At 49.4% G+C, this 24,011-nt stretch overlaps 3 protein-coding genes across 10 annotated transcripts in view; all 3 read left to right on the plus strand.

The window, feature by feature from the left end:
• The first annotated feature begins 2,145 nt into the window (after window positions 1-2,145).
• On the plus strand, window positions 2,146-7,760 carry LOC131404260 (glutathione S-transferase Mu 1-like). 3 transcript variants are annotated; one of them, XM_058538729.1, is made up of 8 exons: window positions 2,504-2,610; window positions 2,859-2,934; window positions 3,355-3,419; window positions 3,722-3,803; window positions 3,902-4,002; window positions 4,807-4,902; window positions 4,990-5,100; window positions 7,198-7,760. In XM_058538729.1, the coding sequence occupies exons 1-8, from the start codon at window positions 2,575-2,577 to the stop codon at window positions 7,285-7,287; spliced, it is 657 nt and encodes a 218-aa protein (XP_058394712.1). In that variant the 5' UTR covers window positions 2,504-2,574; the 3' UTR covers window positions 7,288-7,760. The 3 variants fall into 3 exon arrangements, with proteins under 3 accessions (XP_058394714.1, XP_058394712.1, XP_058394713.1); XM_058538730.1 differs by having other exon boundaries at window positions 4,810-4,902; XM_058538731.1 differs by lacking the exon at window positions 2,859-2,934 and having other exon boundaries at window positions 2,146-2,610.
• Window positions 7,761-10,636: 2,876 nt separating this feature from the next.
• LOC131404261 (glutathione S-transferase Mu 1-like) lies at window positions 10,637-16,754 on the plus strand. Its single transcript, XM_058538733.1, has 8 exons — window positions 10,637-10,696; window positions 11,134-11,198; window positions 11,499-11,580; window positions 11,679-11,779; window positions 12,597-12,692; window positions 12,778-12,888; window positions 14,837-14,869; window positions 16,746-16,754. The coding sequence occupies exons 1-8, from the start codon at window positions 10,687-10,689 to the stop codon at window positions 16,752-16,754; spliced, it is 507 nt and encodes a 168-aa protein (XP_058394716.1). The 5' UTR covers window positions 10,637-10,686.
• Window positions 16,755-23,859: 7,105 nt separating this feature from the next.
• Window positions 23,860-24,011, plus strand: part of LOC131404257 (glutathione S-transferase Mu 1-like) — a 45,228-nt gene continuing 45,076 nt past the window's right edge. For all 6 annotated transcript variants that reach the window (XR_009219762.1, XR_009219763.1, XM_058538719.1 and 3 more), the window contains exon 1: window positions 23,860-23,910. Coding sequence is in view for 4 of the 6 variants with exons in the window: in XM_058538719.1 (XP_058394702.1) it covers window positions 23,875-23,910 (36 nt within the window). In the remaining 2 variants the exon portion in view is untranslated. The remainder of the gene's footprint in view (window positions 23,911-24,011) is intronic.

Consider the following 24,011-nt stretch of genomic DNA (forward strand, 5'->3'; position numbering starts at 1 on the left):
GCCCAGAGGAGGTTTAGGTCCTTTCTCCCAAGCCAGAAGGTTCTTCTTGGAAGGAGAGGTGGAGGACAGCTGAAGCTGGGGAGGGACAGTTAACTCCATCAAGGCCAGCGTGGGAGGAAGTGGTGTGAAGGTTTTAGTGTTAGAAGATGACGTCACATCAGTCCTTTCCAGGTTCTAGGGGAATTATTTATCCTCAAATTCCCGGTTCACAGGAAGCATCTGAGGGCCATCCTGCCTCAAAGTACCAGGAGACAAAATTACAGGGGCAAATTGGGAAATATGAGCCAGTCCCCAAACCAGGCTGAAGAGCTTCGCTCTCTCCCCTTAGAATAATTAGAGACTGGCCACGCCCAGCCTTGCTGGTCCGCCTCTCCCATCCACCTTCATCCGGGTTTTCTTGAGTCATTCAGCAAGATCCGGATTCTCTTGCAAGTTGCACAGGCATGTTCTGAGCCTCTTTGTTTGGCTAGGGTCCCTCGTTTGTCTGCAGCTCTTGAGGAGCTGTGAGCCTCCTCTGAAACACAAGAATATCGTGGAGACGGAGCGAGTGACAAGGCCTCCTGTGGAGGCGGGAGTGGAGGGGGGGCGTGAGGCGAGTGCAACAGAAAGAGCACAGAACTGGGGAAACACAGAGCCGGGCTGCATTCCAGCCCTTCCCACTCACTAGCTATGTGAGCACGAGGAAGGTGCTGAAACTGCTGTGTGCCTCAGTTTCCCATTTTTGTTGCCAGGTGGTTGGGAGAAAAGCCCAGATTTCATTCACAGATGCTGTCTTCTTCGTCACCATTAACCCATAGAGCAGAGCTGTCACAGCCTCCCTGGGCTCTCCGTGCCTTCCGTGCCGGTGCTCTGATAGGTTCCAGATCTTGAGTCAAGCTCTTCTCCTTCCCCACTCTCAGGGCCTGAAGAAGCATTCTGCCTGCAGAAAGCCAGCTGCTCTTTCTAGCCCAGGGCAGAACTGACGCTGGAGTCCTGGAGAGTTCCAGGCATCCTTTAAGGCCTCAGCTGCCCACTTCCTTTCAATAAATTTCCCTGCACCTGTCCCAGTTGGGTGTTCTCTTCTGCTGTCAGGGTCATTGAGGTGAGGTGAAGGGTGGTGACCTTGACCAGTGAATAGGTTCCTGACTTAGGAGGGGGGCTGGGACAAATCCTGTGGTTGCCTCTGCTTTGAAGAGCTCAACTGGACCTCTCCTCTGCTATACTTAGCTCTGAGGTTCTTCTCCATTGCCCTGCCAGGACAGTGCCAGCCTGGTGTGGAGGCCTCATGGCCAACTGGACCGCTCACTGCTCTTGGCTGCAGCCCCTGGCCTCGTCCCACCCGAGACGTGTCTGATCCCCAGGTAAGGGCTGAACCACACCTGCAGTGTCTTGTCTTTTTACCTCTTCGCCACCTGGACTCACCATCTGGCCCTGCTGCTTCCAGGAGATTTAAAGGGTCACCGCCAGGACTTTTCCCTCCTTCATTTTTCACTTTTTCTCCTTTTGGAAGCCAGACATTTAAGGTCTAGGACATTCAAAAGCAACCACATATATGGAGGAATTTAGAAGATACCACACAGACCTTCAGTGTACAATTCAGGCTGATCCCTGGCACAGAGACACCATATAACAGAATGCGCACACACACACAGACATATACACACACACACACACACACACACACACACACACATTCTATCTGTGACCACCACGTTCCCAGTCATGTCCCTGTCAATGTGAGGGATGTCCAGCTGGCTGCCAGGACATCTCTGGGGCTGCACCTCTATACCTTCCTCTTCGCTGGGACTGGTTCTGGATTTAGAGTCACAATTTAGGCCATAGCTGACTGATTAGTTTACATTTGATCTTATCATTCTTCACCCCATGACTGAAGGGCTGGTCCTCCAAAGTCCTTGAAAGGGAAACACTGAGACCACAGTTCCTTTTCTCTGTCCCTTGTCCTGGGTGGTCCTTCCCACACACTGAGAGTCTGTTGTGGAGGACAGGTGGCAGTCATGGATTATAAGGACTAGGAGGAGGTTTCAGACTCTTCTAGTCCTGCTCTTCCTGTGACGGGTGCTGATTTAAACCCTCCATTTCACTGGCACCACCTTTTGGCCTTAGCCTGGCATCTGAGCCTCCCAAAGCCCGCGGGGCCTGGGCAGCCCAGGGACAAGGCTGACCGGTGCCTAGACGGGATGAGAAGGGACAGAGCTTTGTTCTTTTTATCTTTCAGGCCTGTCTCCCAAGCGCACTGCCAACGACCTCCGACCTAGCCGAGCTCTGAATGGGGGCGGGGGAACCGGGCAAGCCCGAGCCAGACGGCCTTCGGAGTCACGGCACCCAGAGCTCAGCTCCGAGTCCTCGCGGCTGTGGCTGAAATAGATCTTATTCCTGCCTGCCCAGGGCGCAGACGCGGTGCTCCGAAGCCTCCCGCGCCAGGAGTCCCAGGAGATGGGGTGGTAGGTGGGGCGTGGCGGAGCTAGGCGAGGAGGCGGGGTCGGAGTCAGGCCTCACCCCAGGTCGGTCCCCGCACCCCGATGAGTTCCCCCGCTGCTCTGCTGACCCATTCCCTGAATCCGCAAAACGCTAACCATGGCCATGACATTGGGTTACTGGGACGCCCGCGGGGTGAGCGAGGCGTCCTCCTGGGCAGCTGGGATGGAGGCGGGTGGGCAGGGAAACGCTGCGCAGCTGGGGACCGGTTCTGGCAGAAGGTTCCTCCTCCGGGGCTTGCTGGAGTCCAGCCCCATCCTGCCGCCTGTCCTCTCAGGTGGGAGAGTGTGTGGGAGGCTGGGGTGTGTGTGGGAGGTTACCTGGAGAGAAAGGCAGCAGTCAGGCCCCTCCAGCTCTGACCTCTGCCTTGCCTTCTGTCGCAGCTGGCTCACGCCATCCGCCTGCTCTTGGAGTACACAGACTCAAACTATAAGGAAAAGAAGTACACGGTGGGGGACGGTAAAGGCGTCCTTATGGTGTCCCTACTTCTGCCCAACTCATGCTGACTTGGTTCCAGGCACCCCATGGCCCGGCCACCTGTTGCTCACCTCTGCCGCCCCCCAGCAGCTGGAGCAGGGCCTGCCCCTTCCCTACCCCCTTTGAGGGTGCAGCTCTCCTGCCAAGGCAGGATGTGGGAGGGGATTGCTGGACCCCCTGTCTCAGTAACTGGGATGGGTTCCCTTAGGGTTGCCTAAACCCTGTGTAGCTTCCACGGCCTCATTATTGTTCTTTTCCCCTAATCCTGGAATGTGAGACTTAATGGTTCTGATTCCAGATTCCCCTGTTCAGGGGTCTTGCCACTGACTCCTTGGAAGATTCCCCCACACGGAAAGGAGGGTTGGGCTCTGGGGTTTGTTTCACTCATCTTCTCCACCACAGCTCCGGACTATGACAGAAGCGAGTGGCTGAATGAAAAATTCAAGCTGGGCCTGGACTTCCCCCATGTAGGTGCAGGGGATGGGGGTGCTGTGGGGGCAAGTGAGTGGTTCTCTTCTCCATCTCCTGTCCCAGATTCCAGGTGTCGGGATCAGGTGCCTTCTGCTCAGCCTCTTAGCTTCCTGGTTCTCTTCACTGCCTTCCCATGAAGCTCTATGTTCCAGCTCATTCATTCATTTTGCAATATATTTATTTAGTGCCTACCAGGGGCCAGGCACTGTGAGTGCCAGGTTTCATCTCTGCCCTTGCTCAAGGAGGGGGTGCAGGGGAGCCTGGTGGCCCAAGTGACCTGCCCATGTTGTCCTTCCAGCTGCCCTACTTAATTGATGGGGCTCACAAGATCTCCCAGAGCAACGCCATCCTTCGCTACATTGCTCGCAAGCACAACCTATGTGAGTGGGCTGGGGGTGGGGTGCAGGGGACAGGTGGCCATGCCCTGGGCTTGGCTGGAGTGGGATGTTGAGAGTGAGTCTCTGTTGTGTGGCTGTAGGTGGAGAGACAGAAGAGGAGAAGATTCGTGTGGACATTTTGGAGAATGAGGTTATGGACACCTTCATGCACCTGGCTAGGGTCTGCTACAGCCCTGACTTTGTGAGTCCCCTCCCAGTGGGCTGGGGGGGACAGAGTCTGATAAGGAGACTGGACTCTTGTGTCCCAGCTACACTGGTCCTATTTGCCATATGAACTTACTGGAGCTGCTGATCCTCAAAGTTGGTGTCTATACTGCCACCAGAGTGACCCTCATAAACCCAAATTGCATAAAATGAAATCTCTGACTCAGTTCCCACCAATCCTAGGATAGAGTCCAGACTCCCCAGGGTGGAAATTTATTCCTGGACAGTGTGTTTGCTTGTTAGCCCAGCGCTGTCTCCATGACACCCTGAGGCATCAGCATATTAGCCCAGTGGGAGCCTCAGGGTCAGCCACCGGGCTTTTGTACCTCTCCCTCCTTCCTTTTAGCCTCTCAGATTCTCCTCTTTTGTCCAGAATCTACTCAAATGTCTATTCTTTCACCCACTACCTAGACCTTAGGACTTCTTTCCCTGAGTCATTTTAGTTCTTTGCTGCTTTGATTCTGCCCAAGAGGAGTCCTGAGCTCTGCCAGGTTCCCACAGCACTCCTGGGTCTGACCCATGGAGGGTGTTTGGAGATGAGTGGTGACAGATGCAGGGGCAGTGTGGTATTGCTCTCTGCCTTCCCATTATCTCTCACAGATGGGAGCTGGTCTCCAATAGGAGTCTAACGAACACAGGTTGGGTTAAATCACCCAGCTGTAGCCCGGGGGACATGGCTGCTCACTCGTGGCAGCTGGGGGTCATGCACAGCCCTGGGGAGGCCTGCCTCCTGCGCAGGGAGTCTGTGTCTGAGGGTGGTGACAGCTGTTTTGTGCCTCAGGAGAAACTGAAGCCTGAGTACTTGGAGGTTCTTTCTGAAAAAGTGAAGCTCTTCTCACAGTTTCTGGGGAAGAGGCCTTGGTTTGCAGGGGACAAGGTAAGAGGAAGGCTTTGGGGGACCAGGATTTGTCATTATTCGCAAGCTTCAGAGTTTGGCGCCCATTCATCTTTGGCCTTTCTGCAGATCACCTATGCGGATTTCCTGGCTTATGACATCATTGACAAACTCCGTATGTTTGACCCCAAGTGCCTGGATGTGTTCTCTAACCTGAAGGACTTCATAGCCCGCTTTGAGGTGATTCTCTTAATTCTCTTTCTATTTATATCTCTTTTATCTTCCCCCTTCTCCTTGATGCTTTCCTAGTCCTGGAGCTAAAATGAAGAATAACTAGCATTTATTGAGGTCTTGTTTTATGCTAGGATCTATTCTCAAGGTCTTACATCTATTCTGTGAAATTTAATCTTCACCACATTCGCACTGGGTAGAAGAACTATCACCTCCATTTTACAGATAAGGAAACTGAGGCTGAAAGCATAAGTAATTCGCTCAAGGTCACAGAGGCAGGACAGCCTGTGCTGGGCCCCCTGTTAGTGTCTGGCTTCCACGGGCAGCAGTCAGTGGCTCCTCCTTTCCTGTGCCCAAAAGAGAAGGCTCACGTCCTTTTCCAGCATGAGTGACACAGCTCAGGACAATGTGGATGAGGGAGAACGTTCAGGAGTGTGTATGTAGCTGGGATTAATAGAGCTGAGACATAGTAGGATTGATGTGAAGTACCAAAGACACAGACGATATTTACTCTTGATCTCCAGAAAGCTCTGCAGGAATTGGCTCCCTATCGGGGGAGTTCTGAGATGCCAGGGCTGTGGTTGGTGCTGGGACTTGAGTCCACATGTGGGTGCCCTTGTAGAAGGATTGTATCTTGACATCTTCTTTTGTGGGACCCTTCCTTCCCACTGTCTCCCTTTCCTTCTTCCTTCCAGTTACCCAAGATTCTGTCTCAGCAATGGAGAGTACATTTATTTTAGGTCTCATTCACTGATCTGATCTTTTCCTGTGCATGAGGCGCTGTGTCAGGCACAGTGGGGATGCAAAGGTGAGGCAGCCCTGGAGCCCAGCCTCCTGGGGCTCAGTGCAGTTGGAGAGCTATAGCAACCAGGCTGTGTGGTGGGTGTGGGCCCAGCTGGCTGCTGGAGGAGCACAGCCTGGACCCAACCTCACTGCTCATCAGTGTTCACCCTGAGTCCACTCGTGGAGAGCAACAAAGTCTGCTTGATTACAGATTTGGGAATTTGAGGCATTAGTCCAACAGGTTTTTCAACCTACAGTCTGTTTTCCTTTCCCACTCCTCTTCAGGAAATCTGCTTTGTCAGCTAGTTCTCATCAGCTCTGGTTCTGGTCCAGGCTGATTGGCCTTGGGGATTATGCAAGAGCTGGGATGACTGACTGGCAGGGAAGGATAGAGGAGAACAGGGGCTGTGCTCTGTGGCTTGTTGGAGCCTGGCCCATGGGGTACAGGTGATCCTAGCATCTTTGAATCCTTTAGAACTTACCGGGTGCTGTCTATGTGGGAAGATAGTGCCCAAAGACACCTGTGTGTCAGACCGCTTAGTTGGCTGCAGCAGGACTGGGGGTGAGGTAGGTTGGGGCCCAGTGAGATTGGTCCCTGATAATAGGCCAAGCAATGGACATTCTCCTTTAAGAGGAATAATTAGAGTCTGGCCTGGCTTTGCTGCTCCACATCCTCCCATCATGTTTCATTGAGGTTTTGCTGAGTCATTGGGTGAGATGTGGCCTCTTCTACAAGCTGCACAGGCACATTCTGAGCCCCTTTGTTCTGCTAGGGGTCCCTCTGTGAGGGAAGCCAGGCACCTCCCTCTGTAAAGGGGAATGTTTGTGAAGAGACAGGGAAGACAAGGCCTCCTGTGGGGGGAAGAGGGGGGCAGTGCGGCAGAAAGAGCACAGAGCAGGAGAGAGAGTCAGGCTGCTTTCCAGCCCTCCCACTTACTGGCTGTGTGAGCATGAGGAAGCTGCTTAACCTGTGTGTGCCTCAGTTTCCCTTGTGATAAATGGTGAGAGTAGAGCCCATCTTGTAGGGTAGTTGTGTGGAGGGTCTAAACCTATGTCATATCTCTAGTGGATATATAGCACCTCACACAGTGTACAGTCTCCATCTGTGGTAACTCTTATAAGAGGTCACGTTAGTTCCAGGAAATTGGAATAGTTAACTTACCAGAGGTGGGGAGCCCAGAAAGACTGTCTTCTGCCCCAACACTTGACCCCACAAGGAAGGGCTGTACCAGGGTCCTGAATTCATTATGCCTGGAGTGGTGCTGCCTGAGCCCCAGTGGGGCAGCAGACCCAGAGGTCTGATCTTCTTTTTCCCACCTTCAGAGCCTGAAGCAGATCTCTGCCTACATGAAGACCAGCCGCTTCCTCCCCAGCCCTGTGTTTCTACATATGGCCATGTGGCGCAACAAGTAGGGCCTTTAAGGCCTGCAAATGGCAGCGAGGAGTCAGATGTGCGCCCGATGCCCCATGTCTTTGGCCCTGGAGAGCAGCTTGACCTCCATGCGCCTAGAGCCAGCTGTCTTGCTTCTTTCTCTTTCTTTTCACTCCCTTGTCCCACCTCGGATGCCTTATTGGCCCCCTTTTCTCCCTCCCTCCCCCCTTTTCATCCAGGCCCTTTAAGTCTTCAGCTTCCTGCTTCTCTTCAGTGAAGTCTGTCCCCGCTCCCCACCTATGTTATTCTTCCCACACTAAAGCCCACCAGGCCGTCCTTCACCTCGTTGGTTGCTCTGCTTGAGGAGTCTGACCAGACCCCTGGCCTGTGGAGCTCAGCCCTGAGCTCCTAGCACTGCCCTGAAGTCCAGTATTGGCCTGGTGTGCAGGCCCTGCTCCCCCACAGTGTGGGCCCTGCCCTGCCCTGCCTGGGATCCTCAATAAAGCCCTAATTACACCAGCTGTGTCTTGTCTTCTTCCTTCTGACCACGTGGACTCAGGACTGACTGTGTTGAGGGTGTGGGGGCATCCATATTTCCTTCTGTGGTCCATTGCAGGGGCTGGATGGATGGGGATGCATGTGTATCTGTGTGGTGGTGGGGGAAGGTGGGATTATAAGAGTCTTACTTATTTCAATTTCTCCTTCATCTCTGTGCCTCAGCATGGGGTTTCCACAGAAGGAGGCCCTCTGTGCCTGGGTCCCACCTTAATTCGGTCTTCATGGAATGCCTCCTGTTAGCCCTCAGTGCTCAGTGTGTCATGGTTCTTGGGTGGTGGGGAAGTGAGTTGAGCAGTCCACTGATGGTATGGGATCTGACTACCTTCTGTCACTCTTTCTTGGAACTTTCCCTGCTTTAGATACCCTCCTCTGCGCTCTTACAACATATCTCAGTAAAACATATCCCACTGTATCATAATTGTTGTTTTATTTGTTTTCCTCTCCAACTTGATCATAATTTCATTGAAGATAGAATCTGTGTCTTATTCGACTTTTTATCTCTGGTATATATCACACTGCTTGGCACACAGCAAATGTTCAATAAACATTGGAAATTTGAAGGAATTATCTCTAGGTAAGACCGAAGGAATGACACTGATAAAAGATAAGTAGAGAGAATGAAAATATCAATTCAGAGTAAAACAGATATAGATCTAGAACAGCAGTTGGCAAATGTCTTCTGTAAAAGGCCAGATAGTAAATATTTTGGAATTTGGAGACCATCTGGTCTCTGTCACAGTTTCTCCCCTCTGTCACTGGAGTGGGAAAGCAGCCCTAGACAATGCATAAATGAATGGGTGGGGCTGTAAGCCCACAGAAATTTATTTGCAAAAACAGGTGGCTGTAGTTTTCCTGAATCCTAGTCTAAACTTACAAGCTATATTATAGCTAAAATACTAGATTTGAAATGTAAAAGGTGATTATCGAAGAAAAACAACATAATAATCAATCCTTAAAAACGAGGGAAGATGTGATAATGAAGACAATTGCAAATGAAAACAATTTTTTTTTTGACTTTTTTTTTTTTATTGATGTTTTAATGGTTTCTAACATTGTGAAATTTTGGGTTGTACATTTTTGTTTGTCCATCACCCCATATATGACTCCCTTCACCCCTTGTGCCCACCCCCCACCCCCACTGCCCGGGTAACCACAGTCCAGTTTTCTCTGTCCATGTGTTGGTTTATATTCCACATATGAGTGAGATCATACAGTGTTTGTCTTTCTCTTTCTGGCTTATTTCACTTAACATAATACGCTCCAGGCCCATCCATGTTGATGAAAACAATTTTTTGAACATTGTATCAAATTTATAAAAAGTAAAAACATGCATTTTAAAGCCTGGGGTAGAAGTAGTAGAGTATGTACTTCAAGCTGAGGCAACCAAAACAGAAGTTTTTATTGCACCTCAGATCTAGCGGAGGGCCCAGGACTGGGGATTCTTTGGCACCTCGTGACAGTGCTCATATACCGTTCAGTGTGTATCATCCCCTTCAAGAATGGGAAAACAAGACACATCTGAGGACACGGGTGCCTCATTGGTGGCTCCTGCATTGATCTGTGATCACCTGTTGTCAATTTCAAGTCCCCTGCCTGGTATTCCTCCATTATCATTGTGTTAGCAGAGAAAGAAAAAGCTGAGAGAGACCCCAAGACAGTAGCTTAGAGAGAATGGCAGTTTATTCTATCATGTTCCATGGGGAATGGTCCAGGCTGTTGAGGCAGCCCTGCTCCATGAAGTTATTGAGGGACTCAGGCTCCTTCCATCCTGTGGCTCTGCCATCCTCTAGGATGCCTCCTTCTCTCCTTGGTTGAAGCTCTATCACGAGTATGGGAAGGAAAATAGAGAAAACCCAAGGAAGCAACTTCCCATTATGCAAGTGAGGCAGAAGTTGCCTACATCACAGTCATTCACATTCCATTCGAGAGGTTCAGTTGTGTGGCTGTACCGAGTCACAAGGGTAGACCCATATTTGGACAGCAGAATGGATTTTGGTGGCCAACTACAGTCACTCCCACACCCAGAAAAGTGGGGATAAAGGTGAAATCCAAGTCCAGGAGAAAGCTTAGGTTTCAGCCAGTGGTTAAAGCAGGTAGGAGAGAGGCTAGTGTACTAAAGACAAGGTCTTTATCTTCAGAGAGACCTAAGGGGAGTGACATATATCCAGGATTCCTAGCTGCTGAAAGAGGAAGTGATTTATAGAGGTATCAGGTAGCACATGAATCCCTGGAAGGGCCAGGGTGTTGGTCTTGGAAGCAGGGTGACCAGGAAGTGTGCCTAATCACTTGTGGAGAAAGCACCACAGCCCTTGCTGGGCATAGACACTGGAGCTCCTGCCCTGACATGTGGCACCAGATGTGAGTGTCTCACCACTGCTGCCTCCAGAATCCTGACCCCTCCCCGACTACCCTTGCCAGAAAATAAATTCTCAGGGCCTGATTCTTTAGAACAGAAGTCCTGTACCACAGTGTGCAATTAACAGAGCTTGGGTCACAGGCCTGGGCCTCAGACACAAGGGAAGCTGGAATAGCCAGTGCATGAATTAGGACTGAGTTCTGCTGTATATAACTGAATAGTAACAGTGGCTTAAATAGGACAGAAGTTCATTTCTAATCTAAAAGAAGATCTTGAAGAAGAGAGTTAAGCACCGGTAATCCTGGCTTCATAGTAGCCTTAATGACTTAGCTTCTTAACTTCATGCTCCATCATGCTCTGCATGTGGTTTCCATTCTCTGCATCACCTCATAGTCTGAAATGGCCACCAGAGCCCCATCATTTCTGAGTTCCAAACAGCATTAGGGAGAAAGAAGAATGGGATTGCCACGCCATCCGCCTGCTCCTGGAATAAACAGACTCAAACTATGAGGAAAAGAAGTACACGATGGGGGACGGTAATGGCGTCCTCGTGGTGTCCTGACTTCTGCCCAACTCATGCTGACTTGGTTCCAGGCACCCCATGGCTCGGCCACCTGTTGCTCACCTCTGCCGCCCTCCAGCAGCTGGAGCAGGGCCTGCCCCTTCCCTACCCGCTCTGAGGGTGCAGCTCTCTGACGGAGGCAGGACGTGGGAGGGGATTGCTGGACCTGCTGTCTCAGTAATTGGGATGGGTTCCCCTTAGGGTTGCCTAAACCCTGTGTGAGCCTTACTCATGTAGGTTCCAGAGCCTCATTAGCGTCCTCCCCCAAGACCTGGAATGTGAGACTCAGTGGTTCAGATTCCAGATCCCCCTGGTCAGGGTCTCTTGCCATTTACTTCTTGGAAGGTTCCCCCACACAGGAAGGAGGGTTGGACTCTGGGAGGTTAGTTTCACTCATCTTCTCCACCACAGCTCCCGACTATGACAGAAGCCAGTGGCTGAATGAAAAATTCAAGCTGGGCCTGGACTTCCCCCATGTAGGTGCAGGGGATGGGGGGCTGTGAGGGCAAATGAGAGGTTCTCTTCTCCATCTCTTGTCCCAGCTCCGAGGGGTCAAGACCCAGTGCCTTCTGCTCAGCCTCTCAGCTTCCTCGTTCTCTTCACTGCCTTCCGGTGTTGCTCTATGTTCCAGCTCATTCATTCATTTTACATTATAATTATTCAGTGCCTATGAGGGGCCAGGCACTGAGAGTGCCAGGTTTCATCTCTGCCCTTGCTCAAGGAGGGGGTGCAGGGGAGCCTGGTGGCCCAAGTGACTTGCCGTGTTGTCCTTCCAGCTGCCCTACTTAATTGGTGGGGCTCACAATATCAACCAGAGCAACGCCGTCCTTCGCTACATTGCTCGCAAGCACAACTTATGTGCGTGGGCTGGGGTTGGGGTGCAGGGGACAGGTGGCCATGCCCTGGGCTTGGCTGGGGTGGGGTGTTGAGGGTGAGTCTCTGTTGTGTGGCTGTAGGTGGAGAGACAGAAGAGGAGAAGATTCATGTGGACATTTTGGAGAATCAGGTTATGGACACCTCCAATCAACTGGCCAGAGTCTGCCACAGCACTGACTTTGTGAGTCCCATCCCAGTGGATGGGGCCCGACAGGATTTTGATAAGGAGACTGGATTCCTGTGTCCCTTCTACACTGGTCCTATTGGTCATTTGAACTCCTTGGAGCTGATGATCTTCCAAGTGGTCCCTATGCTGCCACCAGAGTGACCCTCATAACCCCAAACTGCATGAAATGAAAACTCTCAGTTCCCACCAATCTTAGAATACAGTCCAGACTCCACAGGGTGGGATTTCAGTTTCTAGACAGTGTGTTTCCTTGTTAGCCCAGCGCTGTCTCCCTGACTCCACAGGTATCAGCACATTTGCCCAGGACAGCTCACGGTCAGCCACAGGGCCATTGTACCTCTCCCTCCTTCTTTTCAGCCTCTCAAATTTTCCTCATTTGTGCAGAATCTGATCGAGTGTCCATTATTCTGTCACGCACTAGCTAGAGCTTAGCAGTTCTTTCCCTGAGGCATTTTAGTTCTTTGCCTCTTTGATTCTGCCCGACTGGAGTCCAGACTCTGCCAGGTTCCCACAGAACTCCTGGGTCTGTCCCAAGGATGGTGTTTGGAGATGAGTGGTGACAGCTTCTGGGACAGTGTGCTATTGCTCTCTGCCTTCCCATTGCCTCTCACAGATGGGAGCTGGTCCCCAGTACGAGTCTAATGAACACAGGTTGGATTAAATCACAGCCTGGGCACCCACCCAGCTACAGTTAGGGGGACATGGCTGCTCACCAGTGGCAGCTGGGGGTCATGTGCAGCCCTGGGGAGGCCTGCCTCCCTTGCCCAGGGAGTCTGTGTCTAAGGGTGGTAAGAGCTGTTTTGTGCCTCAGGAGAAACTGAAGCCTGAGTACTTGGAGGTCCTTCCTGAAACAATGAAGCTCTTCTCACAGTTTCTGGGGAAGAGGCCTTGGTTTGCTGGGGACAAGGTAAGGAGGAACGCTTTGGGATGGGGAGTTGTTCTTCCTCCCAGTTTCAGAGATTGGTCCCCATTCATCCTTGGCCTTTCTGCAGCTCACCTATGTGGATTTCCTCGCTTATGACATCCTTGACCTGCACCGCATATTCGAGCCCAAGTGCCTGGATGGGTTCCCAAACCTGAAGGACTTCATCACCCCCTTAGAGGTCATTCCCCTGATCCTCCATCTGTTTATATATCTTCTGTTTTTTCCTTTTCTTCTTGATGTTTTCCTTGTCTGGAGCTAAAATGAAGAAAAACTAGCATTTATTGAGGACTTGCTGTATGTCAGGATCTGTGCTCACCTGTTACATATATTTGGTGAAGTATAATCTATACAACATTCCTACACGGTAGAGTTATCGCCTCTTTATTACAGATAGGGAAATGAGGCAGAAAGGATAAATAATTTGCTCAGAGTCCCAGAGCCAGGACAGGCTGTGCTGGGCTCACCGGTGTTGTCTGGTTCCCCAGTCGTCAGTGGCTCTCCCTTTCCTGTCTGGAAAGGAAAAGCTCTGTTCCTTCTCCCTCTCCAGCCTGAGATTCACAGCTCTGGGTTGTGTGGATGAAGGAGAGTGTTCAGGAGTTCATACGTAGCTGGCATTAGTAGATTTGAGACAGAGGGATTGATACTAAGTACCAAAGTCGTCTTCTGTTGTGGGGGATTTTCCATCCGCCTGTCTCCCTTTCTGTCTTCCTTTCAATTCCCCAAGAGTCTATCTCAGCAACGTGGTCCACGTTTATTTTAGGTCCCCTTCACTGATCTGATCTTCTCCTGTGCATGAGGCGCTGTGTCAGGCACAGTGGGGATGCAAAGGTGAGGCAGCCCTGGAGCCCAGCCTCCTGGGGCTCAGTGCAGTTGGAGAGCTACAGGAACCAGGCTGTGTGGTGGGTGTGGGCCCAGCTGGCTGCGGGAGGAGCACAGCCTGGACCCCACTCACAGCTCACCAGTGGTCACCCAGAGTCCGCTCGTGGAGAGCAACAAAGTCTGCTCCATCACAGATTTGGCAATTTGAGGCATTAGTGCAACAGGTTTTTCAACCTACAGTCTGTTTTCCTTTCCCACTCCCCATCACGAAATCTGCTTTGTCAGCTAGTTGTCATCAGCTCTGGTTCTGGTCCAGGCTGATGGGCCTTGGGGATTATGCAAGAGCTGGGATGACTGACTGGCAGGGAGGGATGAGGACAGCTGGGGCTGCAGCCTGCAGCTTGTTGGGGCCTGGCCATTTGTTACCGGCAGTCCCAGCATCTTTGAATCCTTTAGCACTTACGGGTGCTCTCTATTTGGGAAGATGGTGCCCAAAGACACCTGCAGGTCTTATTGGGTTGTTGGTTGTAGTAGGATGGGGGATGAGGTATATTGGGGCCCAGTGAGATTGGGCCCAGATAAAAAGCCAAGCAAATGGGCATTCACCTTTAAGATGAATAATTAGAGTCTGGCCTGGCTTTGCTGCTCCACATCCTCCTATCAGCTTTCACTGAGATTTTGCTGAGTTATTGGGTGAGATGCGGCCTTTTCGACAAAGTGCACAGGTACATTCTGAGCCCCTTTGTTATACTAGGGGGCCCTCTGTGAGCAAACCCTGGGAAGCCTCGAGCCTTGCTCTGCAAAAGGGGAATGTTTGTGCAGACTGGGAGGACAAGGCCTCCTGTGGGGAGGAGAGGGGGGGAGTGCAGCAGAAAGAGCACAGAGCAGGAGAGAGAGCCAGGCTGCATTCCAGCCCTCCCACTTACTGGCTGTGTGAGCATGAGGAAGCTGCTTAACCTGTGTGTGCCTCAGTTTCCCTTGTCATAAATGGTGAGAGTAGAACTTGTCTTGCAGAGTAGTCGTGTGGAGGGTCTATACATGTCTCATATCTTTAGTAGATATACAGCACCATGCTTGGTGTAGTCTCCATCTGTGGTCTTATTAAGGTCACACGTTAGTTCCAGGTAATTGGAAGAGTTATCTTAGTAGAGCTGGAGATCCCATTAAGACTGTCTTCTGCCCCAACACTTGACCCCACAAGGAAGGGCTGTACCAGGGTCCTGAATTCGTTATGCCTGGAGTGGCGCTGCCTGAGCCCCAGTGGGGCAGCAGACCCTGAGATCTGGCCTTCTTTTTCCCACCCTCAGGGCCTGAAGAAGATCTCTGCCTACGTGAAGATTGCCCTGTGGGGCAGCAAGTAGAGCCCTGTGTGGCCAGGAGATGGAGCTAGGAGCCAGTGCTGTGATTGCTGAGCAGGGGCCTGGAGAACAGGTGGATCTCCCTGCACCTCCAGGATCGCTGTCTTGTTCTTTTCTCTTTCTTTTCTTTCCCTTCTTCCCTCACTCAGTCCTTATTTAGCCCCTTTCCTTCCCCCATCCCCACTCATCCAGGCCCTTTAAAGCTTCAGTTCCCTACTTTTCTTCAGCAAGGTCCCTTCAATCTTATCCTTCCGTCAGCGAAGTCAATCAGACTGTCCTTTCCTTTAGTGCTTGCTCTGCTTTGAGGTCCCCAAGCAGACCTGTGGCCTGTACAGCTCATCCCTGAGCTCCCAGCACTGCCCTGAAGACCAGTATTGGCTGGTGTGCAGGTCCTGCTCTGCCCATGTGGTCCCTGCCCAGCCCTGCCTGATCCCCAGTAAAGCCTTAATCACACCTGCTGTGTCTTGCCTTATTCTCTCCTGGCCGCCTGAACTCTCCCACTGGCCCTGCGGCTTCAAGGGTCTGACTGTGGTGCTGGCAGTGGCTGGGCGCACGGGGATCCTGTGTGGGTGTAGGTGTTCTGAGACTTCTTGTTCCCATTTCTGACACCCTTAGGGCAGGAAGCCTCACTGGGTTCTCTGTGGAAGGGAGGCCTGGATCTGTCCTTCATTCATCTTCCATTATTGAGGGCTCATGGCTCTGCAGAGCTGTGTGTCTTAGTGAGTAGGGCCCAGAGGTTGTGGGAATCCCCACTGGAGAGAATGAGCATTCCTTTTCCCTTCTACATTGTCTGGCTTTATCACAGACAATGTGTAAGGTCTCTCGGATCCTATCTCTACTCTTTTCTCAGATGCCTTCTAGGTGCCCTCTCCAGGCTTGCTGCACAGCTGTCATTGGGACCTTGTTTCTTGGTTTACTCCCTCATTTTCCCAGGTACCCAGGAGATAAATGTCTTTAGTCCTTGCATGTCTGAAAATGTCTCACCTAGTGTACACTGAACTAATATCTTGATTGCATAAAGACTTCTAGGATGAAGACCTTCAGACCTCTGATGGAATTATTGACAGCTTCTAGAATTCAGCATTGCTGATGAGAAGGGTAATGCCAGTCCCTTTATACTTGGCCTTTTTTTTAAACTTAAGGAACTTTTGGGTTCTTCTCTCCATTCTGAGGTATGTATATAAGTCCAAAGTCTTCATGGGGATCTAAGGGCTGATGTTTTCCCACTTCACACCCTTCCATGCTTAGCATTCTAAGCATAGATTTCCTCCATCTCATTCACCAGTCACCATTCCTCCATCTGCATTGCATCCTCTGGAAGCAATTTTAAACCACACTGTAAAGTGGGCTGCTTAAGAGGAAGTTGCTAGTAGCTCAGGAGTTCCCAAATGTGTCACTATTAATAGTTGCTGGATCTGGTATTTAGGCAAGGCTCAGCAGGGAGAAAATAGTGAAATGGATAAAGTATTCTTGTCCAAAAATGACATTTCCAAAAATACAACCCAATGAAAAAGAGCCAAGTCTTGCACAGTCATTTCCCAAGAGAACATCCACGTGGCCAATAAGCATATGAAAAGATCTTGAACATCTTTAGACATTGAGGTTAAATCCCATTACGACCCAGATAGGCTAAAATTAAAAGTACCAACAAGTGTTCTTGAATTTATGGAGTATCTGGCAATGTCATTCATTGCTGGTGGGACAACCACTTTGAAATACCAGCAATATCTACTAGAACTAAACTGACATCTACCCTATGCCTCTGGAATCACACTCCTTGTTATATACCCACAGGAATGAGTGCTTATGTCTACCAAAAGACATGCACAATAATGTTCAAAGCAGCTTTAGTTGAAAGAGCCAATGACTGGCAACAATCCAAATGTCTAAAATGGGAGAATGGACAGATAAACTGTGGTTTATTAATATAACTCCATTGTTCATATGATGGAATACATACTACAATGAATATACCACAATGAAAATGAATGTGCCACTGCCACACACAGCAACACGGATGATTCGCACAGACACGATGTTGACCAAAAGGACGCAGACCGAAAAAGTACATACTCTATCATTCCATTTACATGAAAGTCAACAAGCAAAAGGAATCCAAGGTGACAGAGGTCAGCTGACTGGTGGCCTTGTGTGTGGGGTTGCTCATTGAAGGGACCTCGTGAAGTGCAGGAACTGTTCTCTCCTGGTCTGGGTGGGGATTCCATTAGAGTAGACGTATGGAAAATCCCATCGAGTTGTTCACTGGAGATGTGTGCACTCACTTCGTGTGACTTATACTTGTGCATGTGAAGTTTATGTATATGTTGTCTTGCATGTTAAAGTATTTGTGTGTTTTTCTTTATCATCTGTCTCTCCCCTTAGGACGTAAACACCATGAGGGCAGGAATTTGTCTCTTCTTGTTCAGTGGTGTTACAGGTGAACACAACCCCCAGAACAGCACCGGGACCACAGTGGGTGCTCAGTGAAGAGTTATTAAGCAAATTATATTCTAATCTGAGCGGGGTCACTTCAAATATTCTTTTTATTTTAATTTATGCCTACTTCTTCGGGTAGGTGAGATTGTGTGTACATACATTCTTAGGTCTCCTCTTTTTTTTCTCTTAACACTTCACTTAAAAATCTTTGCATATTGGCAGTCCACACTCGGATATCCTTCTAAATATTTAATGGCTTTGTAGCGTTCCTTCCTGTAGATAGTCATTTGCCTAGTCAGTCTCACACTGTGGGGCATGTGGGGTTTTCTAATATTTTACCTTCATTTACAAAACTGTGATTGTCTTTAAGCTAATGTTTTCCTCTGGTTTTGGTTACTTTATTTAGATAGATCCCCAAGCAGACCCCAGGAGGCAAAGGGTAAGAATAGTTTTATGCTTTTATAATAGATGATTTTATCGCTCTGCAGAGAGTCATTTAATTTATGGTGCCACCAGCACGGCATGTGGATCTTTTTCTCCAGTATGTTAGGCACTTGGGGCTCCACAAGTTCATCTTAGGCTAGTTTCATTGGTTCATAAGCATACCTTGAAGTTTTCCACCTTTACCTTTTCCTACTTGCTTATTGGCTGTGTATGTTTCCACCTGATAAATCACTGTGTAAGAATCTCTCTGTCTTAAACTCTGTTTAATGATTCTCCGCTCCTGACTTATTCAATTCTCGGTTCACAGTTAAAAGGTGAGGTGGTGGCAGTGCAAACATTTTTCTATAGGCACAATGTAATTAATTGTAGTTCTATTCTAGGTTTCTTATATAGCGGATGAATACGCAAATTGATCACATTAATAATGAATAAGTTTGTAAAACGAAACATAAGAAGCTAAAGCATACACATTTTTTGTGGAGGCTCTTTCTGTATTAGACTGGACTGGCTGAGATGCCTTACAATACAACTCAAAGGAGGTTTAGAGTGAAGATATAATCTTCCTGTTGGTAATCTTCTTGATCATTGTTACTATTTTAAGGTCTTTAAAGGGCAAATCATCTGTCTGTCTGCATGTTTTGCCAATTCGATGTTCGTGAGTATCTCTGGGAGGCCTTGAACAGTAGGTAGGTAGGTAGACAGTGGGAAAGGAGCTGTTTCCATGGTGACTTCATCCCTGATGTCCACGTCTGTGGCAGTCTCTCGGTACTTACATATTCAAATTTTGGTCACCCCTATAAGGGTGTTAAAAACAGAGAGGGTCCCAGTTGTGAGTTTACAGTCACTTGTAGGAACTTTCTGTACACTCGTCTCAGTCATGTGGATACCTTTTGTTTCCCTGGCTCCTCTGAGCCCATGCAGTTCCCAGCAGGGCCCCCGGAAGCATGGCCAGCCACCCCAGTCTTTCATCTTTACCATAATGGGATTGCTCCATCTCTGTTCCCAGGGCAACTGCAGTGGCCCAGGCGCTGGAAGACCACTGGACTCGCTTTAGCTCTGGACTCTGGCACTCTGCTGTGGGGTAGCCAACTGTCCTGTCTTCTCCACAGCGCTCTCGTGCTCTCCAGACATAGAATGCCCTGGAGACCATCTGACCTAGTTCCTCCCATCCTATGTGGGCACCTGTGCAGGGCTCTGATGCGCTGAGGTTGGAGAAGGACACCAAGGATGACCCCAACCCATCCCTTGGTGGATACCTTTTTTCTTTTTTGTGAGGAAGATTCACCCTGAGCTAACATGTGTTGCCAATCCTCTTCTTTATTTTTTTCTTCCTTGAAGAACATCAGCCCTGAGCTAACATCTGCACGGATCTTCCTCTATTTTTTGTATGTGGGATGCCTCCACAGCATGACTGATGAGTGCAGCAGGTCCATGCCCAGGATCCGAACCAGCAAACCCGGGCCACAGAAGCAGAATGTGCGGGACTTGAACCATTTGGCCACGGGGCCAGCCCCTAGATACCTTTTAGAAATAAATTCCGTTCATCCTGTTTAGCCAGGCCTCAGAACCTCCTGAAGAATTACTCTCCTGGCCCAGGCCTCAGTGTTGCCTGGCCCTGGACAATGTGCGGAGAGCTCTGAGGGGCCCTGTTGTCTGACAGGCAGGGTTACACCACTCCATGCCCTGTGCCCTGGAGGATCAGCTGCCCAGCCCATCCACCCACCATCTCAGCCCAACTCTCACTCTCTTGTTGCTGATCTGCAGCCTGGTGCCTGCGCAACTGCCCCCAGGACAAGATTGTTTCCAGGTCCTCCCTGCAGACAGACCCCTCTGCCAGCCTGTTGCCAGGGGAGTGGGTGCTCTGGTCTCCTTTCTGCTAGTTAGAGTTGCCAGAGCAGTTTTTTCCACTTGCAGCTTTTGACCCATGGACACTCACTAGAGTTCCTTGACCTCGACAATACTGACACTTTAGGCCACAGAATTCTCTGTGGTGGGGGGCTGTCCGGTGCATAGCATGGTGTTTAGCAGCATCCCCAACCTCTAGTCCAAAAGATTCCAGTAGCACTTCTCAGTCGTGGCAATTAGACATGTCTACAGACATTGTCAAACGTCCCCTTGGGGCCAAAATCCCCGCCAGTTGAAGACAACTGATGTAGTGCACGGAGACTACCATTAAAATACAAAGAGAATAGGGCTGGCATGGTGGTGTAGTGGTTAGGTTAATGGGTTCAGAATCCAGGCGTGGACCTACACACTGCTCATGGAACCATGCTGTGGTGGTGTCCCACATACAAAATAGAGGAAGATTGGCATAGATGTTAGCTCAGCGACAATCTACCTCACCAAAAAAATAAAAAGAATAGAATTTAAAAAAATTGGGCCGGCCCCGTGGCGTAGCAGTTAAGTGCATGCGCTTGGCTGCTGGCAGCCGGGGTTCAGATCCCAGGTGCGCACCGAGGCACCGCTTGTCAGGCCATGTTGTGGCAGCGTCCCATATAAAGTGGAGGAGGATAGGCACAGATGTTAGCCCAGGGCCAGTCTTCCTCAGCAAAAAAAAAAAAAAAAAGAGGAGGAGGATTGGCGTGGATGTAAGCTCAGGGCTGATCTTCCTCACAAAAATAAAGAATTTAAAAAAATCAGAGTGCACCACACATAGTTTAGTCTTTGTTGATGACTTTTCAATTAGTTATTTCAATTAATAATATATGTATGTAAGTCTTTGATCATATGGTAAATGTATTTTTTAAGTTTTGAAATATGAGACTTCTAATAAATTTGCAAAAATAGTAAAAGAACTTCTCTACACCCAAGATGTTAACTTATTCCACTTTTCTTTTCTCTTTCCTCTCCGTCTATCCTTTTGTGTTATTATTTTTCTTTATTTTGCTATTCTTACTTCATTTGGAATCTTTCTTTCTTTTAACATATTTTGATATATTTGTGTTTGATCCATTTGGTTGTAACATCAATTAACCATTAGCTGAGGAAAATGTTTCCCCAGTTTTGAAACTGTTTTTTATTCATCTGTAACTGACTTTTTGTTTCTGCTGTTGGACCGATGCTCTATTGATTTAGCTAATGTTGTCAGAGAATTAACTAATTGTCTTATAAACATATTGGTTAACCTTCCATATTTTTCTTCTTAGTATGGTTTCTTATTTCCTATATTTTTCACATTGAACTTTGTTCCTTTTCTAAATTCTTGAAGCTCTAGTTTGTCTTTCCTTATTCAAAATTAGATAAGCATGTAAAAAAATTTTTTCCTAAATTCCAATTTGGCAGCATCTTGTAAATGGTTATTTTTATTTTCTTATTTTCAGAGTAAAAAAACATTCTTTGTAACCTGGATTTCAGTAAGTTTACACAGACAATATTTAAAAGACTTTAAAAAATTGCCATGAAGTAGGACATTTCAATCCTACTGTTGGTATTTTTTATAATATGTAGTTTCATATTCTGAGGCTGTTTTATATAGAATTTCTGTTAATTTACCTTGAGAGTTTAGAATATTAGCAGTAGAACTGGAAGGAATTATGGAATGCAGCCCAGAAGTCAGACCAGAGGCCCTTAGGGCAAATTTGTCACGATGTATTTTGACATCCTGGACAGTATCATTTCCAAATATTAGAACTTGCTGACATTTTAAAATCAAGAAAGAGCACATGGAAATCCAGAAGATTTGGCAACACTGGGACTGAATTTCTGGGAGGTCACAGCTGGCTGCAATCACTCCTCTCAGACCACTCTCTAGTTTCCCTAATCCCACTGGTCCTTATTGCCTTTAACAGACCCATCACACCCACTGGTACAAAGTGGACCCTCTGGGCCCTGTGGACCCTGCATTTGAGAAGCTGCTGGGCCAGCCCTCCTCCTCCTTCTGCAGAATTGTCCTCTTCTTCTGAAGGGCCCTCTGTGCTCTGGGCCCATCTCCTGTCCCTCAGTGTGTTTGTCCTACGAGGCATTGCCTCTTTCCCCTGCATTCAACCTCTCTCCCTCTCACTGCCTCTGTGTTTAAACACACGGAAACGTGTCACGTATTTTAAAAAAATCTCTCTTTTTTTGTTCCGACCTGGTTTCCAGTCTTTAATAGCCAGGATTGTCTTATTCACGGTGCCTACGATATGACAGAATCTCAGTGATTGTTTCCTCAATAAAGGAATGACCGGATGGATGAATGCTAATGTAACAATATCTGTTGTACCTATTCTAATAGTTATTAATCTGTTTAATGTTAGCTTTTACAAAAAATTATTTTCTTAGTGGAATCTAGTAATGTTTCTGTTCAAAGCTCCAGATATATAACCTCAGAATGACAACTCCTTAATGTATTATGAAAATTATCACAATTAAGAGGGCCAGAATTTGTGTGTGTGCATGGCCGCCATCACCTCCCCGTGGGCCAACCTACCTGGAATTCGCCTTGACCCTAGAGGCTGCATCCTGAGCCTGGACTCAGACCTGGAGCCTGGAGGACTAACAAGGTCTGAATGGGTGGGGAGCCTCTGCAACAGGCACTGAGCTCTGCCGGCCTCTGGTGACATCCCCCCCAGCTCCCCAGTTAGCAGAGATGCACAGACATCTGACTTCTATGATTTAATAGCAATTAGGCAAAGCCTCTGTGTCCTCCGCAACCCATGCTCCACACTCTATCTTGGTGGTTGGAAACCTCGTTTGAATCCTGGGTTCACATGTTGCTCTCCTGACAAAGCATTACCTAATTTTGAAACTTATTTTTCTGTAGCATAACAACCTTGCCCTTTAATTTCTAAACCCATTTTTTTTTTTTAGAGTTCCATCGCATCTGTTTTCACATATGCACTAAACCTTGTAATATCCTTTAAACAAAGGAAAAAGAACCACAGGCCAAAGTATGTCCTATTCTAGTTTTGAAATAGTCTTTTGCTTTCAAAGAGGAAAGTTGGCAGGTAGGACCTTATTCTCGTGGAGGTTATACTGCAGGTCACAGATCACAGAGGGATCTCAAAGGCCATCTGAGCCACCTCTCTTGCCCAACCACACATGGGTTAGGAGCCACTGTCAAGCCTTGAACCAGAGATCTGCGGCCTCTAACAGCCGAGGGGGCGCAAGGCCCGCCTGACGGTGTCCTATCCGGAGTGATCCAGGCTCCCGGCTGGCCACCTGATTCTGGCCGCCGTGTGCAGCCAAATAGGCATCTGACCCCTCAGAGGACAGCTCTTCCCCCCTCACTCACACTTTGTCTGTGTCCACTACAATGTGAGTCACTGTCCCTGTCAATGTGAGGGACGTCTAGCTGGCTGCCTGGACATCTCTGGGGCTGCACCTCCATACCTTCCTCTTCGCTGGGACTGGTTCTGGATTTAGAGTCACAGTGTAGGCCATAGCTAATTGATTACTACACATATGATCCTTATCATTCTTAGCCCCCTGACTGAAGGGCTGGTCCTCCAAAGTCCTTGAAAGGGAAACACTGAGACCACAGTTCTTTTTTTCTGCCCCTTGTCCTGGGTGGTCCTTCCCACCCCACTGAGAGTCTGCTCTCTAAGACACCGGGCTGTCACGGATAATAAGGACTGGGAGGCGCCTTCGGACTGTGCTGAGTCCTGCTCTTCCTGTGACGGGTGCTGATTTAAACCCTCCATTTCACAGGCACCGGTTTTTGTCCTTGACCTGGCATCTGAGCCTCCCACAGCCCGCGGGAACTGGGCAGCCCAGGGACACAGCTGACAGATGCCTAGAGGGGAGGGAGTGAAGGGAGAGAGTTTTGTTCTTTTATCGTTCAAGCTTGTCTCCTACGCTCACTGCCACATCCCCAGGACCTAGCGGAATTCTCAATGGGGGCTGGGGAACGGGGTGAGCCCGAGCCAGGAGGCCTTCGGCGTCCCAGCGACCAGACCTAGCCCCCCAAGTCCCCGCGAATCTGGCTGATATGGTTTTTCCCCCGCCGGCCTTGGGGGTGTGGTCGTCGCGGGTGTAGCCGAAGCTCGAGGGCGCGGCGGGGGCGGGGCCGGGAGGGCGGTGCGCGCGTCAGGCCCCGCCTCGCCCCACCCCTCCGCTCCCGGTCTGGGGATATATTCCAGTCCCAGCTCTACTGAGGCCCCTCGGCTCCGAGCGCAAACACTAGCACCATGGCCATGACCTTGGGTTACTGGGACGTCCGTGGGGTGAGCGAGGAGTCCGCCTGTGCGGCTGGGATGGAGGCGGGCGGGCGGGGAAACGCTGCGCAGCTGGGGACCGGTTCTGGCGGAAGTTTCCTCTTCGGGGC

Source organism: Diceros bicornis, chromosome 4 (genome assembly GCF_020826845.1).
Source record: "Diceros bicornis minor isolate mBicDic1 chromosome 4, mDicBic1.mat.cur, whole genome shotgun sequence".
Taxonomy (NCBI): Eukaryota; Metazoa; Chordata; class Mammalia; order Perissodactyla; family Rhinocerotidae; genus Diceros; species Diceros bicornis.